This window comes from Drosophila suzukii, chromosome 2R (genome assembly GCF_043229965.1).
Source record: "Drosophila suzukii chromosome 2R, CBGP_Dsuzu_IsoJpt1.0, whole genome shotgun sequence".
NCBI lineage: Eukaryota > Metazoa > Arthropoda > Insecta > Diptera > Drosophilidae > Drosophila > Drosophila suzukii.
Genome location: NC_092081.1, coordinates 22,399,279 through 22,416,960, shown reverse-complemented (window position 1 = coordinate 22,416,960; position 17,682 = coordinate 22,399,279). Strand labels below are relative to the sequence as shown.

At 41.1% G+C, this 17,682-nt stretch overlaps 2 protein-coding genes across 2 annotated transcripts; both read left to right on the top strand.

Annotated features, from left to right (window-relative positions):
• The first annotated feature begins 11,288 nt into the window (after positions 1-11,288).
• On the top strand, positions 11,289-12,689 carry RpL22-like (Ribosomal protein L22-like). The gene is made up of 2 exons (XM_017072585.4): positions 11,289-11,411; positions 11,466-12,689. Exon 2 carries the CDS (start codon positions 11,468-11,470, stop codon positions 12,452-12,454), a length of 987 nt encoding a protein of 328 aa, XP_016928074.3. The 5' UTR covers positions 11,289-11,411; positions 11,466-11,467; the 3' UTR covers positions 12,455-12,689.
• Positions 12,690-13,991: 1,302 nt separating this feature from the next.
• yip3 (yippee interacting protein 3) lies at positions 13,992-15,649 on the top strand. Its single transcript, XM_017072770.4, has 4 exons — positions 13,992-14,123; positions 14,629-14,698; positions 14,761-14,865; positions 15,113-15,649. The coding sequence occupies exons 2-4, from the start codon at positions 14,682-14,684 to the stop codon at positions 15,570-15,572; spliced, it is 582 nt and encodes a 193-aa protein (XP_016928259.2). The 5' UTR covers positions 13,992-14,123; positions 14,629-14,681; the 3' UTR covers positions 15,573-15,649.
• The last annotated feature ends 2,033 nt before the right edge of the window (positions 15,650-17,682 follow it).

Genomic DNA, 17,682 nt, shown 5'->3' with positions numbered 1-17,682 from the left:
AGATTTAGTTACGAAAAATACCTATTAAATGAATATTTTATTTTAGTTACACATTTAATAATTTGTAATACAGTAGATTATACTTCACTTTTAAAAGATAAGTCTTTTTATACCCAAATATGTTGTAGACCTGCTTCGCCTTTTGAATGGCAAATCCAGCTACCCTCTTTTCGGGATCCCTTAAATGCCATTTTTGTGCCCCAATCATGCTGCCCGGACTTTGTGCCCTGTCACCAAAATGGCGTTAAACTTCCCCCCAACGTCCTAAGTGGCTCACAGCCAGCCTCAATATGGCTCGCTGACATGTCCAGCATGTTAGCCAGCTTCTCCCCGTTCGGTTTGGAAAATGCTCATAAAATGTCGCCCGGAAAACGGACTCTAAGCCCCTGTCAGCTGGGGGTTGCCCTAGAAAGGGGGAGGGGATGGAAAAGTCTCCCGGTTGCAACATCATCGTCCTGACCTCGGGCCATCTGAAGCTCCAAGTGAAGCAATTTACGTGCTGTGCCGTGTGCGATGGAAAGTTAATGCTCTCTGTCGCAGATTAAAACCAAAACATGCGAGCGGAACCACTAGTTTTCCAGGTGGAAAGGAGGTGGCTTTTCCGGGTTTGGAAAAGCTGCGTTGCTGTGTCATATTAGCACAACAGATTTCCCCTGGAAATGCCGGGATTTCGTGATAGTTTCGCTCGATTGAAAACTTTATCCTTGGGCATTCCAGCTTGTTACCCCAGTTTCTATATATATCTGTATAGAAAAACACAATTAATTATTTAGACCTGCGGCGTTTTCAATTACCCAGGCTGTTTACAAATAGAACTCGAGCGGAGGACCAATATTCAAACAGAAACAAAACAAAATCGATTCCATCACCAGGCGTTTTTCAATTAAATTCAGTATTTCACTCGGCGCTCATCAGACAGCTCCAGTAGCATCTTCTATTAGCTTTTCCGCCAGCACTTTTGGGAACCCCTCCCCGAAACCCGGAAACGGTTATTGAAATTGTTTCGAACATTTTACGCCTTCAGTTAGGAAATCGGCGGGAGGTTTTGCCAAAGGAATGGGGAGGTCATTCGATTCTATTGCCGAAGGCGGGAGCCCTGCTTTTTTTATATTTTATTGGCATCTCAACTTTGTCACGTGTCAATATGCAGAGATGGGTTTGCGAGGGGAGCCGGAAAAACAGCGAGGGATGGGAATGGAAAGCGGCACCGCCGGCAGCTCATTTAAATTTTAATTTGGAAGGCAGTCGAGTCTAGGTCTGTGGGCCCCCATCTTCCCCCGGAACTATAACCCCCATATCTGTTTTTCGGCAGGACTAAGTTTTCGCCATTGACAGTTGCGCTGCGCAAAAGTTTCTGCGGAATTCCCATTATATTTCAAAAGCTTTTCCGGTTGACTTTTTGGCCGGGCTCATGAATTCGTTTCAGTTGTGCCTTGATTGAATAAGTGAATGATATTCGTCATCGCAGAGGGAGCGGGATGTAATCGTAGATGATGGAAGATTATCATAATGAATTTTTCGGAGTTTTGAGGGACCGGACTTAGAAAAGGAGTAGCATAAAAAGGAGGAGTATATAGTATTAACTTATAATAACAAGAAGATATATATTGTCATGGGATTGTACTAGTTTTGTTATTATATACCTACGAATTTTATTTTAACTCTCATCTTAGCTAAATCAATTTTGATGTATAAATTTCTTAATTTCCTGTACCACAAATCCCAAAACTCAAAACGACTGAGAAGATTTTTGTAGGACAACCGACCAGAACCTTTCACATTTATTGCCTGGCCCACATTTCTCGCTTTTATTGTGCAGTGCGCAAAAACAGAAAAATAAAACATCTTTAATCGATTTATGAATTGTTGAACATGTCCATGGCTCCAACGTATTGATGCATTGACTGCATTGAGTGATGCCCAACACGGAGGCAAACAATGGACCAATTTCATTTAAATCGCATAAATTCAAATAAATAACAGCCAAACAGAAATGAAGATTCGGAGGGGGGACGAGTGGAGTTCCCAGATTGTGGAGACAAAGATTTAATAAAATGACACAAAAACACGCCGGGCAAACATAAAAATCAATAAACAATAAAGTTGATTTATGCGTCAAAGTGTCAATTGGCAGTAGCGTTCGCCGCTGTTTTCCCCCCTCGGGCCACGATTTTCCCCTCGATTTTCCACCCCCACGCCCCCCTTTCATTCTCATTGATGGCAGCGGGCATCCATGGCGTATGCGTAATTGCATTTGACAGTGCAACCGGTCAGCATCGAAGCCTGTGAGTCGGCTGAAAACGCATTTAAGTGCTTCATTCGATATTCCAATGATGCAGCCACGCCCCTTACCCCGCCCACGCCCCCTTTTCTTGTATTTGCCATTTTATTTCGAAATATTTTCCACCATTCAAACGAATGATTGAGAAATATGCTTTTGATTTTATTCCCATTGACCGGCAACATTTGCAGATCGTGTTGCACTTATTGTTGCAGTTGCAGATTTGACATCCAGCGGGGGGAGGGGGTAAGGGGTAGGCAGGGGGTGGGGAAGGGGAAAGGGGGATGAGCGGACTCCGCAATTCATCTGTCAACCAAATCAATTTTGTGGCTTCAGCCATTTATCTTTGTTAGCGCTCAATTGACGCAGCCACTGCCGCTGCCACCGATACAGATACAGATGCAGATACAGATACAGATACATCTGCAGATAGCGATTCCCATTCCGATTCTGGATCCGAATCTATTGGCCACTGCCATTTGGGTCGGAGCGACTAATTGAGGCAGCCGAGCGGCTGGCTGATTGGAATTTAATTGGGTTTTGCAGCTTTTGTTTGGCCGCACAGTTGCATTTCGGCCCCGGAATACGAGAATATGGCATAAATTGTTGATGCCAAATTATGGAAATGAGTTGGACAAATATCGGGTTCAATTTAGCGTAAATTGATGAAGGGCTAGATTTGTGTATAATCGACTTGATGAAAGCCGTTGACTGGCGTGTGTCATGTGTACACGGGATATTTTGGGATTTTGACACTTTATAATGGACGTATTCCATTGACACACTTTCCTGCTGAATTTATGGCTTCTCCTGTGGAATATATGTACTTTTTGAGGAGAACATCACTTGGAAAAATATCTCTGTTGGTTTTTAAGACAATCACAATTTAACAGAACTAAAATGATTAGGATTTATAAATACTATTTGAAAAACATTAAAATCAGACAATTTTTTTTAAGGAATAATACTTGTTCGATCGAAATTCCGTGGTACTTGAAAAGGTTTAGAGTATCATATTTAATTCGCAGCTTTTTTTAAAATTTATAGATTTCAGAGTATGAAGGAAAAAACTCATAAAAGGCAATTTTCAATATCAATATTACTTTATTCCATGGTTAAAATAAACATGTAAAGTAACCGGTTTGTTCTATATTTTTTTTTTTTTCAATATTTATTTTATAAATTCAATGGTAAACTTCATACGCTTAAATTTACCCGTGTTTTTTGCTGTGCAGTAAAAAGTTTTGCCACATATTTTCCCGTCTGTTTCAAAGCAGATAGAGACCCAAATGGAGCTACATTTGGTGTCACCGCAAGTAGCAATCCCACATGTGGGTGAGCACATCCTCGGGGGCATCTTCTCCTGGGCTCAGACCCACTCAGCTGTGCTGAAGAGCTCTCCTTTCGCCTTTCCCTGTTTGTCCATTGTCCACGTAATCAGCTCAAGAGCGATTATCTCTGTGCGGGCTGCATCTCCAGATCGGCGACTTGACTAACCTAACCCACTCCTTGGAGCTCCAAGCCCGGTTCGTGTGCCAATAGAAGGGGCCGCAGTTCGCTTTTCGCATTTCGCATTTGGCAGTCGCCGGCTGAAAACTGCAATTCATCAACTCAAATCAGAGGAGACAGGGGCATGGCGATCCACACGTCTAAGTCTCCTGGCGGCAGTTTGCCCACCCACAGTGGCCACAAGTCAACGAGGTGATTTGCATGCAGCCATGGGTTTCGGCTTTGGCTTTGGTTTTGGTTTCGGCCTGGCTGGAATGGGGATTCAGGGAGGAGGAGCCGGATTAGACGCGACACTGATTGGGCCCGTGACCAGAGTTGTCAGCCTGACGAGTGCATCAGTTGGGGTTCATCCAAGTGGTATGGCAACCCTACCCTGGGTTTTAGATCTCAGAACATATGTATTGTAATTTTTTTATGATTAATCATATACCAGGAAGAAATAGTATATGACAATAAAACGCCCCTGTATCTTTTTAAGGAAAAACAATTAATTGAATAATTAGATACACCACAATTATTTCAACCAGAGTTGCCAATGTGACAAGTGCATCAAGTGGGCTTGGACCAAGTGTTAATACATCACTAAAAATTGGTTTTGATCTATACCGGTTTTGCTATTTAGGTATTAAATTGCTAAATAAATATATATATGCTCCACATAAATAATTTAATTAATGACTGCGGCAGTCTTTAATTTAGGGGGAATGATAGCTTAAATTGTTTTTTAAAGTAGAGTAAAATATGTAAAATCTTTTTCAGCGGACTTTTCAACAATTAAAATATATATAGAGTACAAGTCGCACGCGTAAATTCGGCCAAGAAGCCCGGGGACCATTTTACTCCGACCCTCCAAACCCAAATGCAATCCCCATCCATTCTCAACCCGTTTCCATTTCGGGACCCATCCGCATGCGTTACGCAAATTGAATTCGTTGGCCGAAAATTTATGCAACGTCGCGTCGTCCAAGCAAAAACAACAAATGCGAGGGGGTTTTGGATGGGGATGGGGATATATAGAGGGGACCTATAGGAGGGCATATAGGGGGACATATATGGGGACCTATAGGGGGACCTTCGCCGACTGCGAGTGTGTGTATTTGAACAATGTACTTGGTGGCAGTGCGATATCGACAGAGTTGCATTCGTCGCAAGTTGGCAGGAGCAGCAGCGACATCACAGGAGCAGCAGCAACATCACAGCAGCAGCAGCAACAGAAACTGTGGCTGCAACTGCATGTAAAACTGGCAACGGGCGACTTCAGAGAAATTTATGCTTTGTTTTGCCTTGGCGATACATGGAACATCAATTCTCGTTAACTTTTCATGCACGACTGGGCGATGGAACATGAAATGGATATGCATTCCCGATTCTTTGCAGAGGCACTCGACCCAGCGAAAAAGAAGTGCGCAAAAACAATCAAACATCGAACGGGGAAAGCATTGCAAGCTGAAGGATTCCATTTCAACGTGCGAGAGTAAATATTTAAATTAATAACAATTGTAAACGGAATGGTTTAAAGTTCTATGGAGGAGTGGAATAGTAAGGGAACACCAGAACAAATAGCACATCAAAGAGAATTTAACAGAAAATCGTATTACACTTGATATTGATATCATAAGATGATTGCTTTGATGATATCAATAAGCTTAACCTTATAATAAGGGTATTAGGTGTTTCATCTTACAATAACTATTATTATTTCCTATTTTCAGTGTCTTTCGATTTAATAGATTTTTCAAAATGAGGAAATCTAATAAAGACCATTGTTCAATATCAAATTTACATAATTCAATGGTTCAAATTAAACATAACAAATTTACCGTGTGAATATCAAATTTATATAACAATCTTTGAGCTTGTTTAATAGACATTGCTTTGAGTTTCCTAACAACATATGAATGTTTAATTTTTATTTGTCATAATTTTAATTCCAAGCCTCGACACAACGGATAAATGGAAACATGTTCTTAAGTTGAACAATAGAAACATGTTCCACATCTCCATTTGGTATGGTTTTCATGCACTCAGTAGAAAATAAAAATGGAAAACATGCAATTTCTCCAATTTGTATGCCATGTTTTATTGAGCACTTAATTTAACTCATTTAATATTTAGATTCTCACAACAGATGTGTTCGATTTATGACTAACCACAACACATATACTCGTTTGTGCAAATTTATCAATTGTTCCTCTCGGATTTGGCCGAGACTTTCCACCCAATTGAGCATTAAACACGGCCGACTTGCTAGGAACATAAACCACAAATTCGTTTTATTAACTCACCCGGCCACAGACGATCAAGGCATATAAAACATTTTTATTTCGGTATGCATGAAAATGGGAAAAGCAGGGGAAAATGGGGAAAATGCTGAACACGGGCGTGTGTGGGTGGCTGGGAAATATGCAAAGCGCCCTGACCTTCGTGACAAAGAGCACAACGACAAGTCACAACAATTGCCTGGGCCATTCAATAAAAATGTAAATTAACTTATCAATTACAACGCCCAAACAACAATAAAGTGCACGGCCATTCGGGGGAGTGGCCTACTAGGCACGTGCTCCGAGGACCCAGTAACCCCCATACCATCCAAAACCCCCCGAAAAAACGTCCAATCTTGTGGCCACTTCTCCGGCCGGAGTTCCTTTGCTCTCGTAACGGTTTTCTTATGCAAATTGCCAACGCTAAAATATTCCAGGCTCATAATTTTTATTTCCGTTATTCGAGTTTCAAGATTGTATTGCATACTTGTTGGCGCATCTGCCTGCTCTTTCGAGCGCTTTTCCTGCGCCTTTTGGGAAATTTGCCTTGCTAATATGGCCGAAAAGGAGCCCAGTGTCTGCCAGGTTGTCTGGTGACTGCTCTCTTCTTTTTCTGGCCAGTCAGTTCCTGGGGCAATCTCCATCTTTTTCGAACAGAGATGGCACAGGAACAGTGTGGGTGGGTCCGAAGATATCGTGGACATAAATGACATAAGTTACGACTGGCAGATCTGATAATATCTTAATTTAGAGAGTGGACCAGAGCAGAGTTCAATGTGACCGGGGGCCACTATCAAGCTAAGTGATTGTAATGGGCCCCTAAACAAAACAGGGAAAATTCTAAAAGGAACAGAATGGCTTCCTCTAAAAAAAGAGGCCTTCTAGTGCAGATAAAAAATTAAAAGTGCTGTCAAAAATAGTCATCTTTAATCGCTTTCCCTTAAAATTTAGAATTTCTCTATCTTTTATGTTTAAATTTAAAATTTATGTTCACTTAAATATTAATATATTTAATTCCAGATATTATTACAACTGTACTATTTTCAAACAATGAATTATAACAAATATTATATTCCATGGTTAAGTCGTCTCATGTAAGGTTTTAATGGATGTCTTAAAAAACCCCATTCTTGAAGGGGTCTTAAAAAAATCATATCCAAGTCATTATGAATGCTATTGAATTTTATTATTATTTCTATTATTATTAAATATTCTAAATAAGTAAATTAATAGGTGTAATATAGGGTAATAAGTAATGTAAAATCCATTATTCTTTATTACTATGTTTACCACAGTTTTTACTACTGTTTTTCAGTGGTCGCTTAACACCTTCATGCAGTCTGGCCGAAAGGAATGTTTCTAGCCCAGGCGAGATTTTCTCGTCACTTCAGAGCCTCCCACAGAATTTTCACACACTAGGCGACTAGTGGAATTATTTCTGCCCCCTTCTGGCCCCAAAATCCCTTCATTTTTCCTGGCCAGGCCCAGAATTGAAGCATCACATAATCAGAGGTGGCCACAGAAATGCAGGCGGGCACGGAAGTGGTCAGCAGGCGGAGTCGGAATGATTGTGATGAGGGGTTTGGGTTTGGGTTTCGGCTGGGTTTCGGCCTGGTCATGCAAGGCGCATTTCGCATTGCTTTTCCAGCAAGTCAGACAAATTATGACCACGATTTGACTGGAAAACTCTTCGAGGAAAAGGAGCTCCTACTGCCGGTCAGGCGATAAGCATTTGCGTGATTAATGAAATGTGAGGCAGAGGCCCGTTCGGAAAGAGTTGCGAAAGGCAGGCCTTTCCATAAATAAACAATTAGGTCTCGCCACCCGCAAGCCACTGGGCATTCTCCTGCCTCTGAAATCCTGACTTACTGGCTCACAATGGGCGGGCTTTTCCGCTTTTCTTGTTGTTTTCCCGCTGCTTTCCCGACCCCCTCCGTCTAATTGACTCGCACTTGCCCAATTAGAACTCGTAAGCGAGCACGCTTTGCCCATTTGAATTTATATTGAAATTTAATTTAATTAATAGAGCGACTGGAGACTGAGTTGCAGTTGGAATGGGCAGTGGAGTCCCAGCAACAGTCACCCACCAGGTGTTGTGTCCATTTCCCATTTTCCTGGCCTATCGCAGCGGGAAGTGTCAAACAGTCAACTCAATAACTGTTTATTTTAGTTGGCACATTTCCAATTTCGGCCTGGTCTTTCTGTGAGTTGAGTTGAGTCAGTTTGTAATCGTTTTTTCCTCTACTTTTTTGGCCAACTAGAGCACTTTATAGTCGTATATTGTGGCTTTGGAGACTGGCAACTCTTTGTCTGCTAGGCTGGATTTGCATTTTCTATCTCAATTGGCGGTTTGCATTTCATTAGCCTGATTAATTTGGCTAAGCCAGCAAATTTATGGCAATAAAAGGTGTTAGGAGCTGGGGAAAATCGGTTCGAATGGTCTTTGATTGGTTTTTGTTGATATTTAATATATCAATTTGGGTTGATCTTTACAATTCCCTTTTTTTGGATAGGGAAAGATTCATATTTATGTGTTTGAATTAAGATGCCGATATCATCCGTCAATCATCCTAGCAATTTAGTAGACATCTGCTTTTTCTCCTGATAATAAGTATTATATAAAAACCTTAACAGGTAGATTAAGTATTTAAAATTGAGTAAGGAATATAAATAATAGTTATTCTTAAATAACTGTTTGTTATTTAAGATGTGTACCATCAACCCATAAATAAGTAATGCAGATAATAGCTTAGTATAGAATGTTTATAATTATTGTTTTTTAACAACTGATTTTATTTTTAAGTGGTACATTATAGAACACTTTAACTGTCACGCTGTGAATTCCTGGCATAAATCAGATCATTTTACAGGCATTTTCCGCCCCTTCACTGTGCTACACCCTCTCTTCCACTTCCTGAAAACCCTCCTACGATCACTGCCCACCTGATGTCAAGGTGATCAAAACTCCCAGGCTGAAAACGCCTCCGCGCTGCCAATCCCATTTTCCGCTTTCCATCCGCCCATTTGCTACCGTTTAGCCAGATTGATTTCGGGCCAGAAGCCGCACGACTCCGCCGATCATTCCTCCCACTTTTGGAAGGGGTACGGAAGGGGTTCGGAAGGGGTAACGGAAGGGGTGGGGAAGAGGAGGCGTCACGCCCACCGGTGCAGTTTTCCCATCGCCATCGCCGGGCCCATCAATCAATTTCGAGTGCTCGACTCCACTTGCTTTTACCTGCCTCCGAATACCGAATATCTGAATATCCGAATCCGCGAGGAGGACGATGCAAAGAGGTTAGGCCTGCGAGCGCTTTTGGTTGTAAAAATTGTTTCGGCATCATTTTTCATATCCGCAACCGAAACAAAACCAAGAAAAAAGAACCCAAAGCCAGAAAACAATATCCAGTCGGCGGCAGGGAAATCGAGTAGCATCCAAACAGCAGGAGCTTCATGGAGTGATGGGAAACCGAAAGGTGAGTTCTGTCATTCGGAGCTGACTTTTTGAATTCCCTATAAATTATATGAATTTATGGTTTTCAGTCGACTCTAGCAGGACCTAATAAAATTGATTTAATGCACTGTAATATCTTTTTTAAGAGCTTTAACATATAAAAGTAAAGGTAAAATAAGCTTCATGGGGCATTTAAGTTCGTCAACTAAAAATAACTGGCTATATTGTATATCATATAATATTATAATAATAATAATAACTTATAAAACTTAAGTATTAAAGGATGTTTTAAGTTAGTAATTAGTTGATAGATTTGGTGATAGGTTCTTTACTTACTTTATAAGAAATGTATGACAGGCTTTAACGTCACGTAATATGATAATAACATGTTGAAAATGTAGAACACAAGTATATGAAAAACAAACAAAAATCCCAATCCTTAATATCTAGGGGTACAACATCGCTATAAAGTTTAAAAGACATCAAAACAGTAGCACCCTCTTCAAGGGTATTAAAGTTGGCTGGTTGGAGGGGGGTTTAGTTTAAGTGGGCAGGGGTGCGTATACGTGATCGCAGCATTTCTTTGGTCTTTCTGCGGCGCTTTGTTTGCGCTGCTATCGACACTCTGCCACCCCCACTTCCGCCCCCTTTTAAGCCTTGTTTGCTCTTGGCCGTGGCGAGCGAAAGAGACAGCTGCACCGAGACAGAAAGAGACAGATGGAGAGAGAAGGTTTCGCTGTAGCGCGAATTTGTTGCAATTTCTCATTGTCAGCGAACGCGTTCGCCGGTAAATTTTGATTAAACGCTCCCCGGGAATTCACTTTGCCTTGCACTTTTTTGTTTTTATTTTTCTGCCGATAGGAGGTGGCATCCCCATCCCACAATCCCCAATCCCAAATCCCAGTTGGTGGCCAACTCTTTCATTTGAATTTGATAAATGGCGCTCGTTGCAAAGCGATATGTTATGCAATTTAGGGATTTCTTTTTGGTTAAAAAATATTGAGGCGATAGCTAAATGTTTGTACAACTCGGAAATAAATGAACTGGCAGACAAAGAGAAAAGGAAGTGATGAGAGTTTAATCAGGCTTTTGGAAATCAATTTTTCAAGGGTCTAGAAGAGGTGAGTTATCTCTGGGGCCTCGTGAGAATGTAAAGCCACCTATAGTTCCCAATTTAAGTAACTTATCTCGAACCTGTGTCCTCAAGATTGAATCGATTTCACTTAAGTACAAAACCCTATAGTAAACCAGCTTAAAAGGGAGCAGGTATAATATAAAAATTACAAATTGCAGAACCTGAACTCGAGGCGACACGCCAAACAAGGCCAAATTGATGCCTGGCCGACAAGTGGTAATAATAATTTCGAGCCAATTAATCAGCGTTAAACCTGAGCGTCAACATCGCCACAATCTCCTTTTCTTTATTTTTCCTGTTTTTACAAATATTCCGCCAAAGGGAAATCGAATAATTGCCATTCGCAATTTACGTAAACAACCATCGATGGCAACACTGGTCAAAAAAAAGCACACAGCTAGGTCTAAATGAACTTGGCCACTCTAATCCTTTTCCTAATCTTTCTTCCATTCTCCATCTTGCATCTCGCTTTTTCACTGACACGCTGAAGCTATCTCGCTTTTTTACTGACACTTACGTTTTGCCACACTTACGTATTTTACTTACGTTGTAATAAGTTTTGAAAATATAAGCAAATGTCGCAACCGGCACGCGTTAGGGACTTATCTGCCCAGCAAGTTGGCAGCCTTTTGCAACATCAAAACACGGTCAAAAAAAGCACACAGCTTCTTGGCCACACTAAAAAATTCCTTTTCCTAAAAAATTCCTCCAAAGAAAGTCACGTGCTCCTGGTTTTTCAGATATTTTCATTAAAATTTTTTTTCATTAAATAAAGTAAGAAGTTCTAAAATAAGATCAGTTCAAAAGGTAACAATAATTTTTACGCAGAAATGAATCAGCCGACTGGAAAAAAGAACGCCCCCAAGGCCAAATCGAAGGCCGCAGAGCCGGCGAAGAAAGGCCAACCTAAGGTGGCCACTGCAGAGACCGCAGCTCCTGCGAAATCTTCTGCCCCTGTAGTGTCTTCGAAAAAAGTAGCCAAGGCTCCAGCCGTGGCTCTAAAGAATATGGAGTTGGCCATGAATGAGACGGCTAAAAAGAACCTTGAAAAAGCCTCTTCGAAAAAAGTAGCCAAGGCTCCAGCCGTGGCTCTAAAGAAAATGGAGTTGGCCATGAATGAGACGGCTAAAAAGAACCTTGAAAAAGCCTCTTCGGCCAAAAAAGCAGCCGAATCTTCTGGAAAGAAGTCAGGAGCAGCTTCGGAACCCTCGGTACCGGTGCCCAATACAAAGAGGTCAGCACCTCCGGCAAAGAAAGCTGGAGCTCCAGCTCCCAAAAAGGCATCCCCCGTTGAACCGCCCAAGAAACTCGCTGAAAAGAAGGAAGTTGTAGCACCCAAAGCGGAAGCAGATCCTGAAATTACTGGAAAAAAGACTGCTGCCCTGACCAAACCAAAGCCCAAGTCGAAACGCCCGAAGAATGTGTTGCGCGGAAAAAAGTTGCCCAAAAAGAAGGTCTGGGAACGCTTCGTCATCGATTGCGACTGCGTGGCCGAGGACTTGATTCTGGATGTCGCCGACTTGGAGAAGTATTTGAAGACCCACCTCAAGGTGAAGAGCAAGATCAACCAGCTGAACGACCTGGTGACCTTCGAGAGGGTCAAGAACTCTACGTTGGTCATCCACAGCGGTGTGCACTTCTCGAAGAGGTACTTCAAGTACCTGACCAAGCGCTATCTCAAGAAGCACAGCCTGCGCGATTGGGTGCGAATTGTGTCCACTGGCAAGGATACCTTCTCCATGTGCTACTTCAAGATCCAGGGACAGGACGATGACGACGAGGATGATGCCAAAGCTGAGGCAAAGGCCAAAAAATAATCATACACTTTAAAAGCATTTATAACATCCTCATAAGAATTCAATTCTCAAAAAATCATTCAGTAAACTTCCGTTTAACCTTTTTCTGATTCTTAAAAGGCTGTACTAATTTTCAAAGATTTTTGATTCACAAAAACATGTGTTTTTAATTATTAAGTGATGAGGTAATTTGTACTTTTCACTCATTCCATCAAAACTAATAAAAATTGTATTTCCTGAAACATTAATTTCAAAATATGTACATCTTGTATTTTGAACTTTCCACCTATTCCATCAAAACTGTAATAAACATAATTGCTTGCTTAACTCTCGTGTTATAACTTTTTGTAATACTTTAAATTATTTTACTTATCATATCCCGACGAGATAGAAGCCCTATTCTTTTTAAACCTTTGTGCTTTGCTGCCTGCTTGAAAAACTGAATGATACGACTTTAAGGGCAGGTAGTAGGGACTGTTTCTTCGGTGAGGCTGCCTTTTTCGCATACGGTCTTAAGTTTTAACTTGGACGATTGACATTTCGGAGAGGGCCTCGAGTGGTTTTCGTCTTGTTTTGATTGGGAGGAGCCAGCCTTGTTTTCTTTACCTTTTTACGCTTTTGTAAATACCTTAAATTGCCCCATTGGTTGGGATTGTTTTCGATGCCAGGCGGCTTAATTGCTTCGCTGTGGGTCTGCCAAATGGCCAAAACCATGGGCGGGGATCTGAGGAAGGGGGGGCTCAGTCAGTCGTCTGTCAGCGTTGGCCGTAGGTGGTCCATAACGAGCTAATGAAATGCGAATCCAACGAAAATGCGACCAACCGAGTGAGTCAGGCAGCTGTCAAAATCGAAATCAACCTGAGCACTTGCAGGTTCGTTCTTTTTTATTTTTTCGCTTTCGACTGGGGGCCAAAAGAACACAATGGCTGGGGCAAAATATTCACGACAGTCGAGGAGGAGAATACAAAGCGAAAATAAACATAAACGTCATGCAAATCGTATGGTAATTGCTGTCATCGCCGGCTCTTGTCAAAACGGGTTGAAGTGTTTTGTAAATGCCAGAAAAAATTAAATTCCAGACATGCAGACGAGTACCAATAATAATAATAATGATAATGTAGGGGGAAGTCAAGAGAGACACACACGCGATTATTATTTTGTCAAATGGGAAAATGATATCGGGTCGAAACTGAAGGAGCATCATTGGGAGGGGCTTTAAAAATATCTGACAGCTAGTGATTATTAAAATTGATTGAACTAACACCCATAGATTATGACCATATTTACTCCCATTAATAAACTTTTTAGCACGTGTTAATTACCTTGAAAGTTTTTTTATTAAACATTTTTAGCATGTGTTAATTACCTTAAAAGTTTTTTTTATTTAATTAATAGTAAACATTTTATGAGGTTATAATTCGCTTGATGAGCCTTTTTCATTTAACAGTATTGAGTATTTTTAAACAATTGATGACACTTTGTAGATTAAACATTAAATCATGCGTTAATCAAAGTATACATATCACCCCTGTCAGTTTTATATTCATATGAATGGTAACTCCCTTTAGAAGTTGCTAGCCCTGTTTTAAGTCGCAATCAAGTAGGCTCTTAATTATGACCAAACGTCATTCAGATCCAGAATCTCGTTGTAAATTGACGCGGAATAGAGTGTAATCCATTCGGACTCCAGGTTAGTTAATCCCTGTCCCTGGGCTAAGCTAATTAACACATCGATTACAAGGTTGTGCGGACAGTGTCGCTTAAAATTGATGGGGCTCGTTAAAATATCTCCCGTGTCTGCGATTACGAGGCCTTCTGGTCTTGACTCCGCCAACTGGTTGGGTCTATTTTTAGGGCCAGTTCCCTCGAGGAGCAGGTGCAGCTGCCTCAGAAGTCGCTGCATAGATGATATTCTTGGTCAATGCGAACCAGTTGGTGGAACCCCATCATCATTATCTTCTGGGTCTTCTGATGATACGCCATCAAGTGTAGGTGACAGATAGCCTCGGTCTGCCAATATCGCTTACTTCCAGACAATGGTTATCCACGCTTTTGGGCCACACAGGTTTTTCTGCGTTTTTTTCGCAGGCGCTGACACTATTTTTGCCTTAATCCAATTTAGCAAATTTTCGAGGTCGTTGCTTGGACCTTGGTCACGTTTCAAGTTGGTAATCTCACTTTTCGGTTTATTTCAGATCACTTAACTGGCACTTCAGCTTGAACGCTTCTCGTGGATCACTTCTGCAAAATGTCAGATTTCAAAACGTAAGTTTGTGTTTGGAATTCGATATTTGATTGAATTATTGTTCTTATGTTTATTCCCGCAGATATTTTAACCATGGCAACATGGTGGGTCTAGCCTGTGATGAGGGCTTGGTACTGGCCACCAATTCGAGGGATCATCTACTCTACCACCTGGATGACAGCATCTTGTGAGATTATTTTATATATATATTATCAAATATTGGACTTAAAACTTTCTTGTAGTGGGTAGTATCTATTACTTAAAGACATATTTTAATCGTAGCTAAAAATATTTAAATACTTACTAGATTTAAGAATATATAACAAGATTATATATGATATCATTTTTTTTTTATTTACTTAAACCTTGATCATATTATTAATCCCTAAAATTAAATATTTATTATTTATAATATCTTTACCTTCAATCCACAGCTTGTGTGCCCCACGATCCGCCAACAATCGCGATAAAATCCTACAAGTGTGTGCCCAGGTTGAATACATAACCCGAGATCTAGGACAAACAATTACGGTGGACCAAGTGCAGGACATGCTGAGCTGGAAGTACAAGGACGAGGATTCCGTGTATACTCTAACAGCTGGTCAGGACGGCAGTGGCCTCCACATCTACAGCTTGAAGTCGAGTAAGGGATCGCGTAAAGTGATGTATGCAGTCAGGGGCACCGAGGAAGATGACATTCTGTCCTATTTGCTGGAACACTGGAGGCAGGACTTGAAACTTAGTGAAGCTGAGCAGCTAGTTAGGGACTTACTCAAGTTGAACGGGAATGACTACTTGGACCTGTGCGTCATCTACAAAGCTGAGGAGAAAGAGTTCTCCGATGGGCCTCAGATGCAAGCCATCGAGGGCTTCGATGAAAACGGGTCTGACTGATCGCAGCAGAGCCATCTCTATACAATAATTAATTGCACCATTCCCATTTCACGTTGAAATAAATGAATTGTTGATGCCTGACTGCCTTCCCTGTAATTAGCCGCATTTCTCAGCGTTTTGCAAGTTGGCTGGAAATAGATTAGCCGCTCCTCCCACTGGAAATGGTGCAGCGCCAGCACAAGTGATTTATACTCCCTCACCCTCGGCTGGGATAATTAATAATGATTAAAAGCTGGCGCCCATCAACGGGCAGGCAGCTTTGAGTCCTTGCTCGCGTTATAAACGTGGCTCTACCATATAGATCCCCACTAACCAGATCCGCTGGCTCGCCTCCGGGGAACTGACATCCAGCTGTGCGGATTAACTTGAATTTATATGTTGTGGCTGCATTTGAATAATTCCATATTCGAGCTGGGAACAGGGATCTCTATCTCTTTGTCCATCCCCTGTGCGTGACCAGGCTTCATTTGCTCCTCCTCCTCGGCCAGTTGTGTGGTCCCCTCCACTTCCATTGACAGCTCCTGGGTGGCATTATGCTGTCTGCTCCGGATTTTCACTTTTCTGGCCCGCAAACCGGCAGTTGCTAATTGATTTCTACGTAGATTGGACTTCTTGTTAATCGGTTGCTCGCCGGTTAAGTGGATCTCAGAAGGATATGATTAAGGATCGGCAGGGGGAAAAATGATAGCCCATTTTTCAATTAATACCAATTAAAGCTGTTTTTATTTGGGGTTTTGTATATTTACACTTAAGAAAATCACCATATTCTATAGGAAATTAAATGAAATGATTTCTGGAAATTTTTTTTAAGGCGTTTATTAAAGTACAATACAATAAGTTGAAGTAATAAGTTATAGATAATAATATAAAGGAAATGTTTGCATAACTAAAAAATAATTACTATTTAAATTTTGTAACTGTCGCAAGAAATATAAAATATAATATACTTTCTTAGTTAAATTAGTTGGAGGTAACTACAAAATTAAATGGTATTTACATTTTTAAAATGGCTGAAAAAACCATTTGGATTAAAAAAATGTCCATATTTACCACCTAAATTTCATTTTTATGGGTTCGAGCTACACTTATCTCATCGTAACCCCATCCCCATCCTTATATATCACATCTGTTGCACAATACCAATATTTTGGCAGAGGCGAAGTTCGCTTTCTGTTGATAAGCAAATATTTCAGCGACATTTCCCTCTCCTTTATTTATTTTCGCATTTTTCGTATTTCAACTCCAATCCGAAAGTGCAATGTCTGCCAAAAATAAAATGTCAATGCCAAGGTGATAAGAGAAGAAGGATGGGGCAGCCAACAAAATCAAACATCAAATATTCCCAATAAATTAAATGCGGCCAGTTCCGAGAAGGACCCATCCTCTTTCTCTGGCGGCATTCAATAATATTTCACTTTCAATCCGCTGAAAGGTGCGAGGAAGCTGCTTCGGGGGTTCCGGGGGATACCCATGAATACGAAATCGAGTGGTGCTACCTGGTGATATCTTTATTTACCCCACCCCAGTACGTAAAAAAGGAGACCGGGGTGCACAAAAATGCAGACAGTGTCACCTTTCGGCGGCTCGAGGTGGAAATATATTTATGTGGCATGCAAGTTGCAAGGTGTGACAACATGAAAATTTATCTGCCCCATCTCTGCAGCCCCTCCATCTCCTGACCACCTCCCGCATCCCAGATCCCGACTTCAGGGGCAGAATATATGTGGTTTCCGAGTCGGGGATTGCCATCTTAATGCGACATTAACTCGGCGGAATCTGTGTATTTGGCCCGGGCAAATATGAGGTGCATTATGTACACAAATGGGTTGGGCGGAGGGGATTATCTATGGGCTTATACACCTGTTGCTCTGGGCAGATAAATGGATCACAGCTGTTGCATTAGTAGAGTAAACGGAATAACCCATTTGTGTATTTACCGAAACGTGATATAAGTCAAAATATATGGATATTTATGGTATAATATTTTGTTATTCCCCACTAAACACTTTTTCTCATGTTTATCTTCATAATTTCATTTTCTATAAAATAATATTTATCTTTACAATGCTTTCACCATTTTTGCTGAACACTGTAAACACACTTTGTAAGT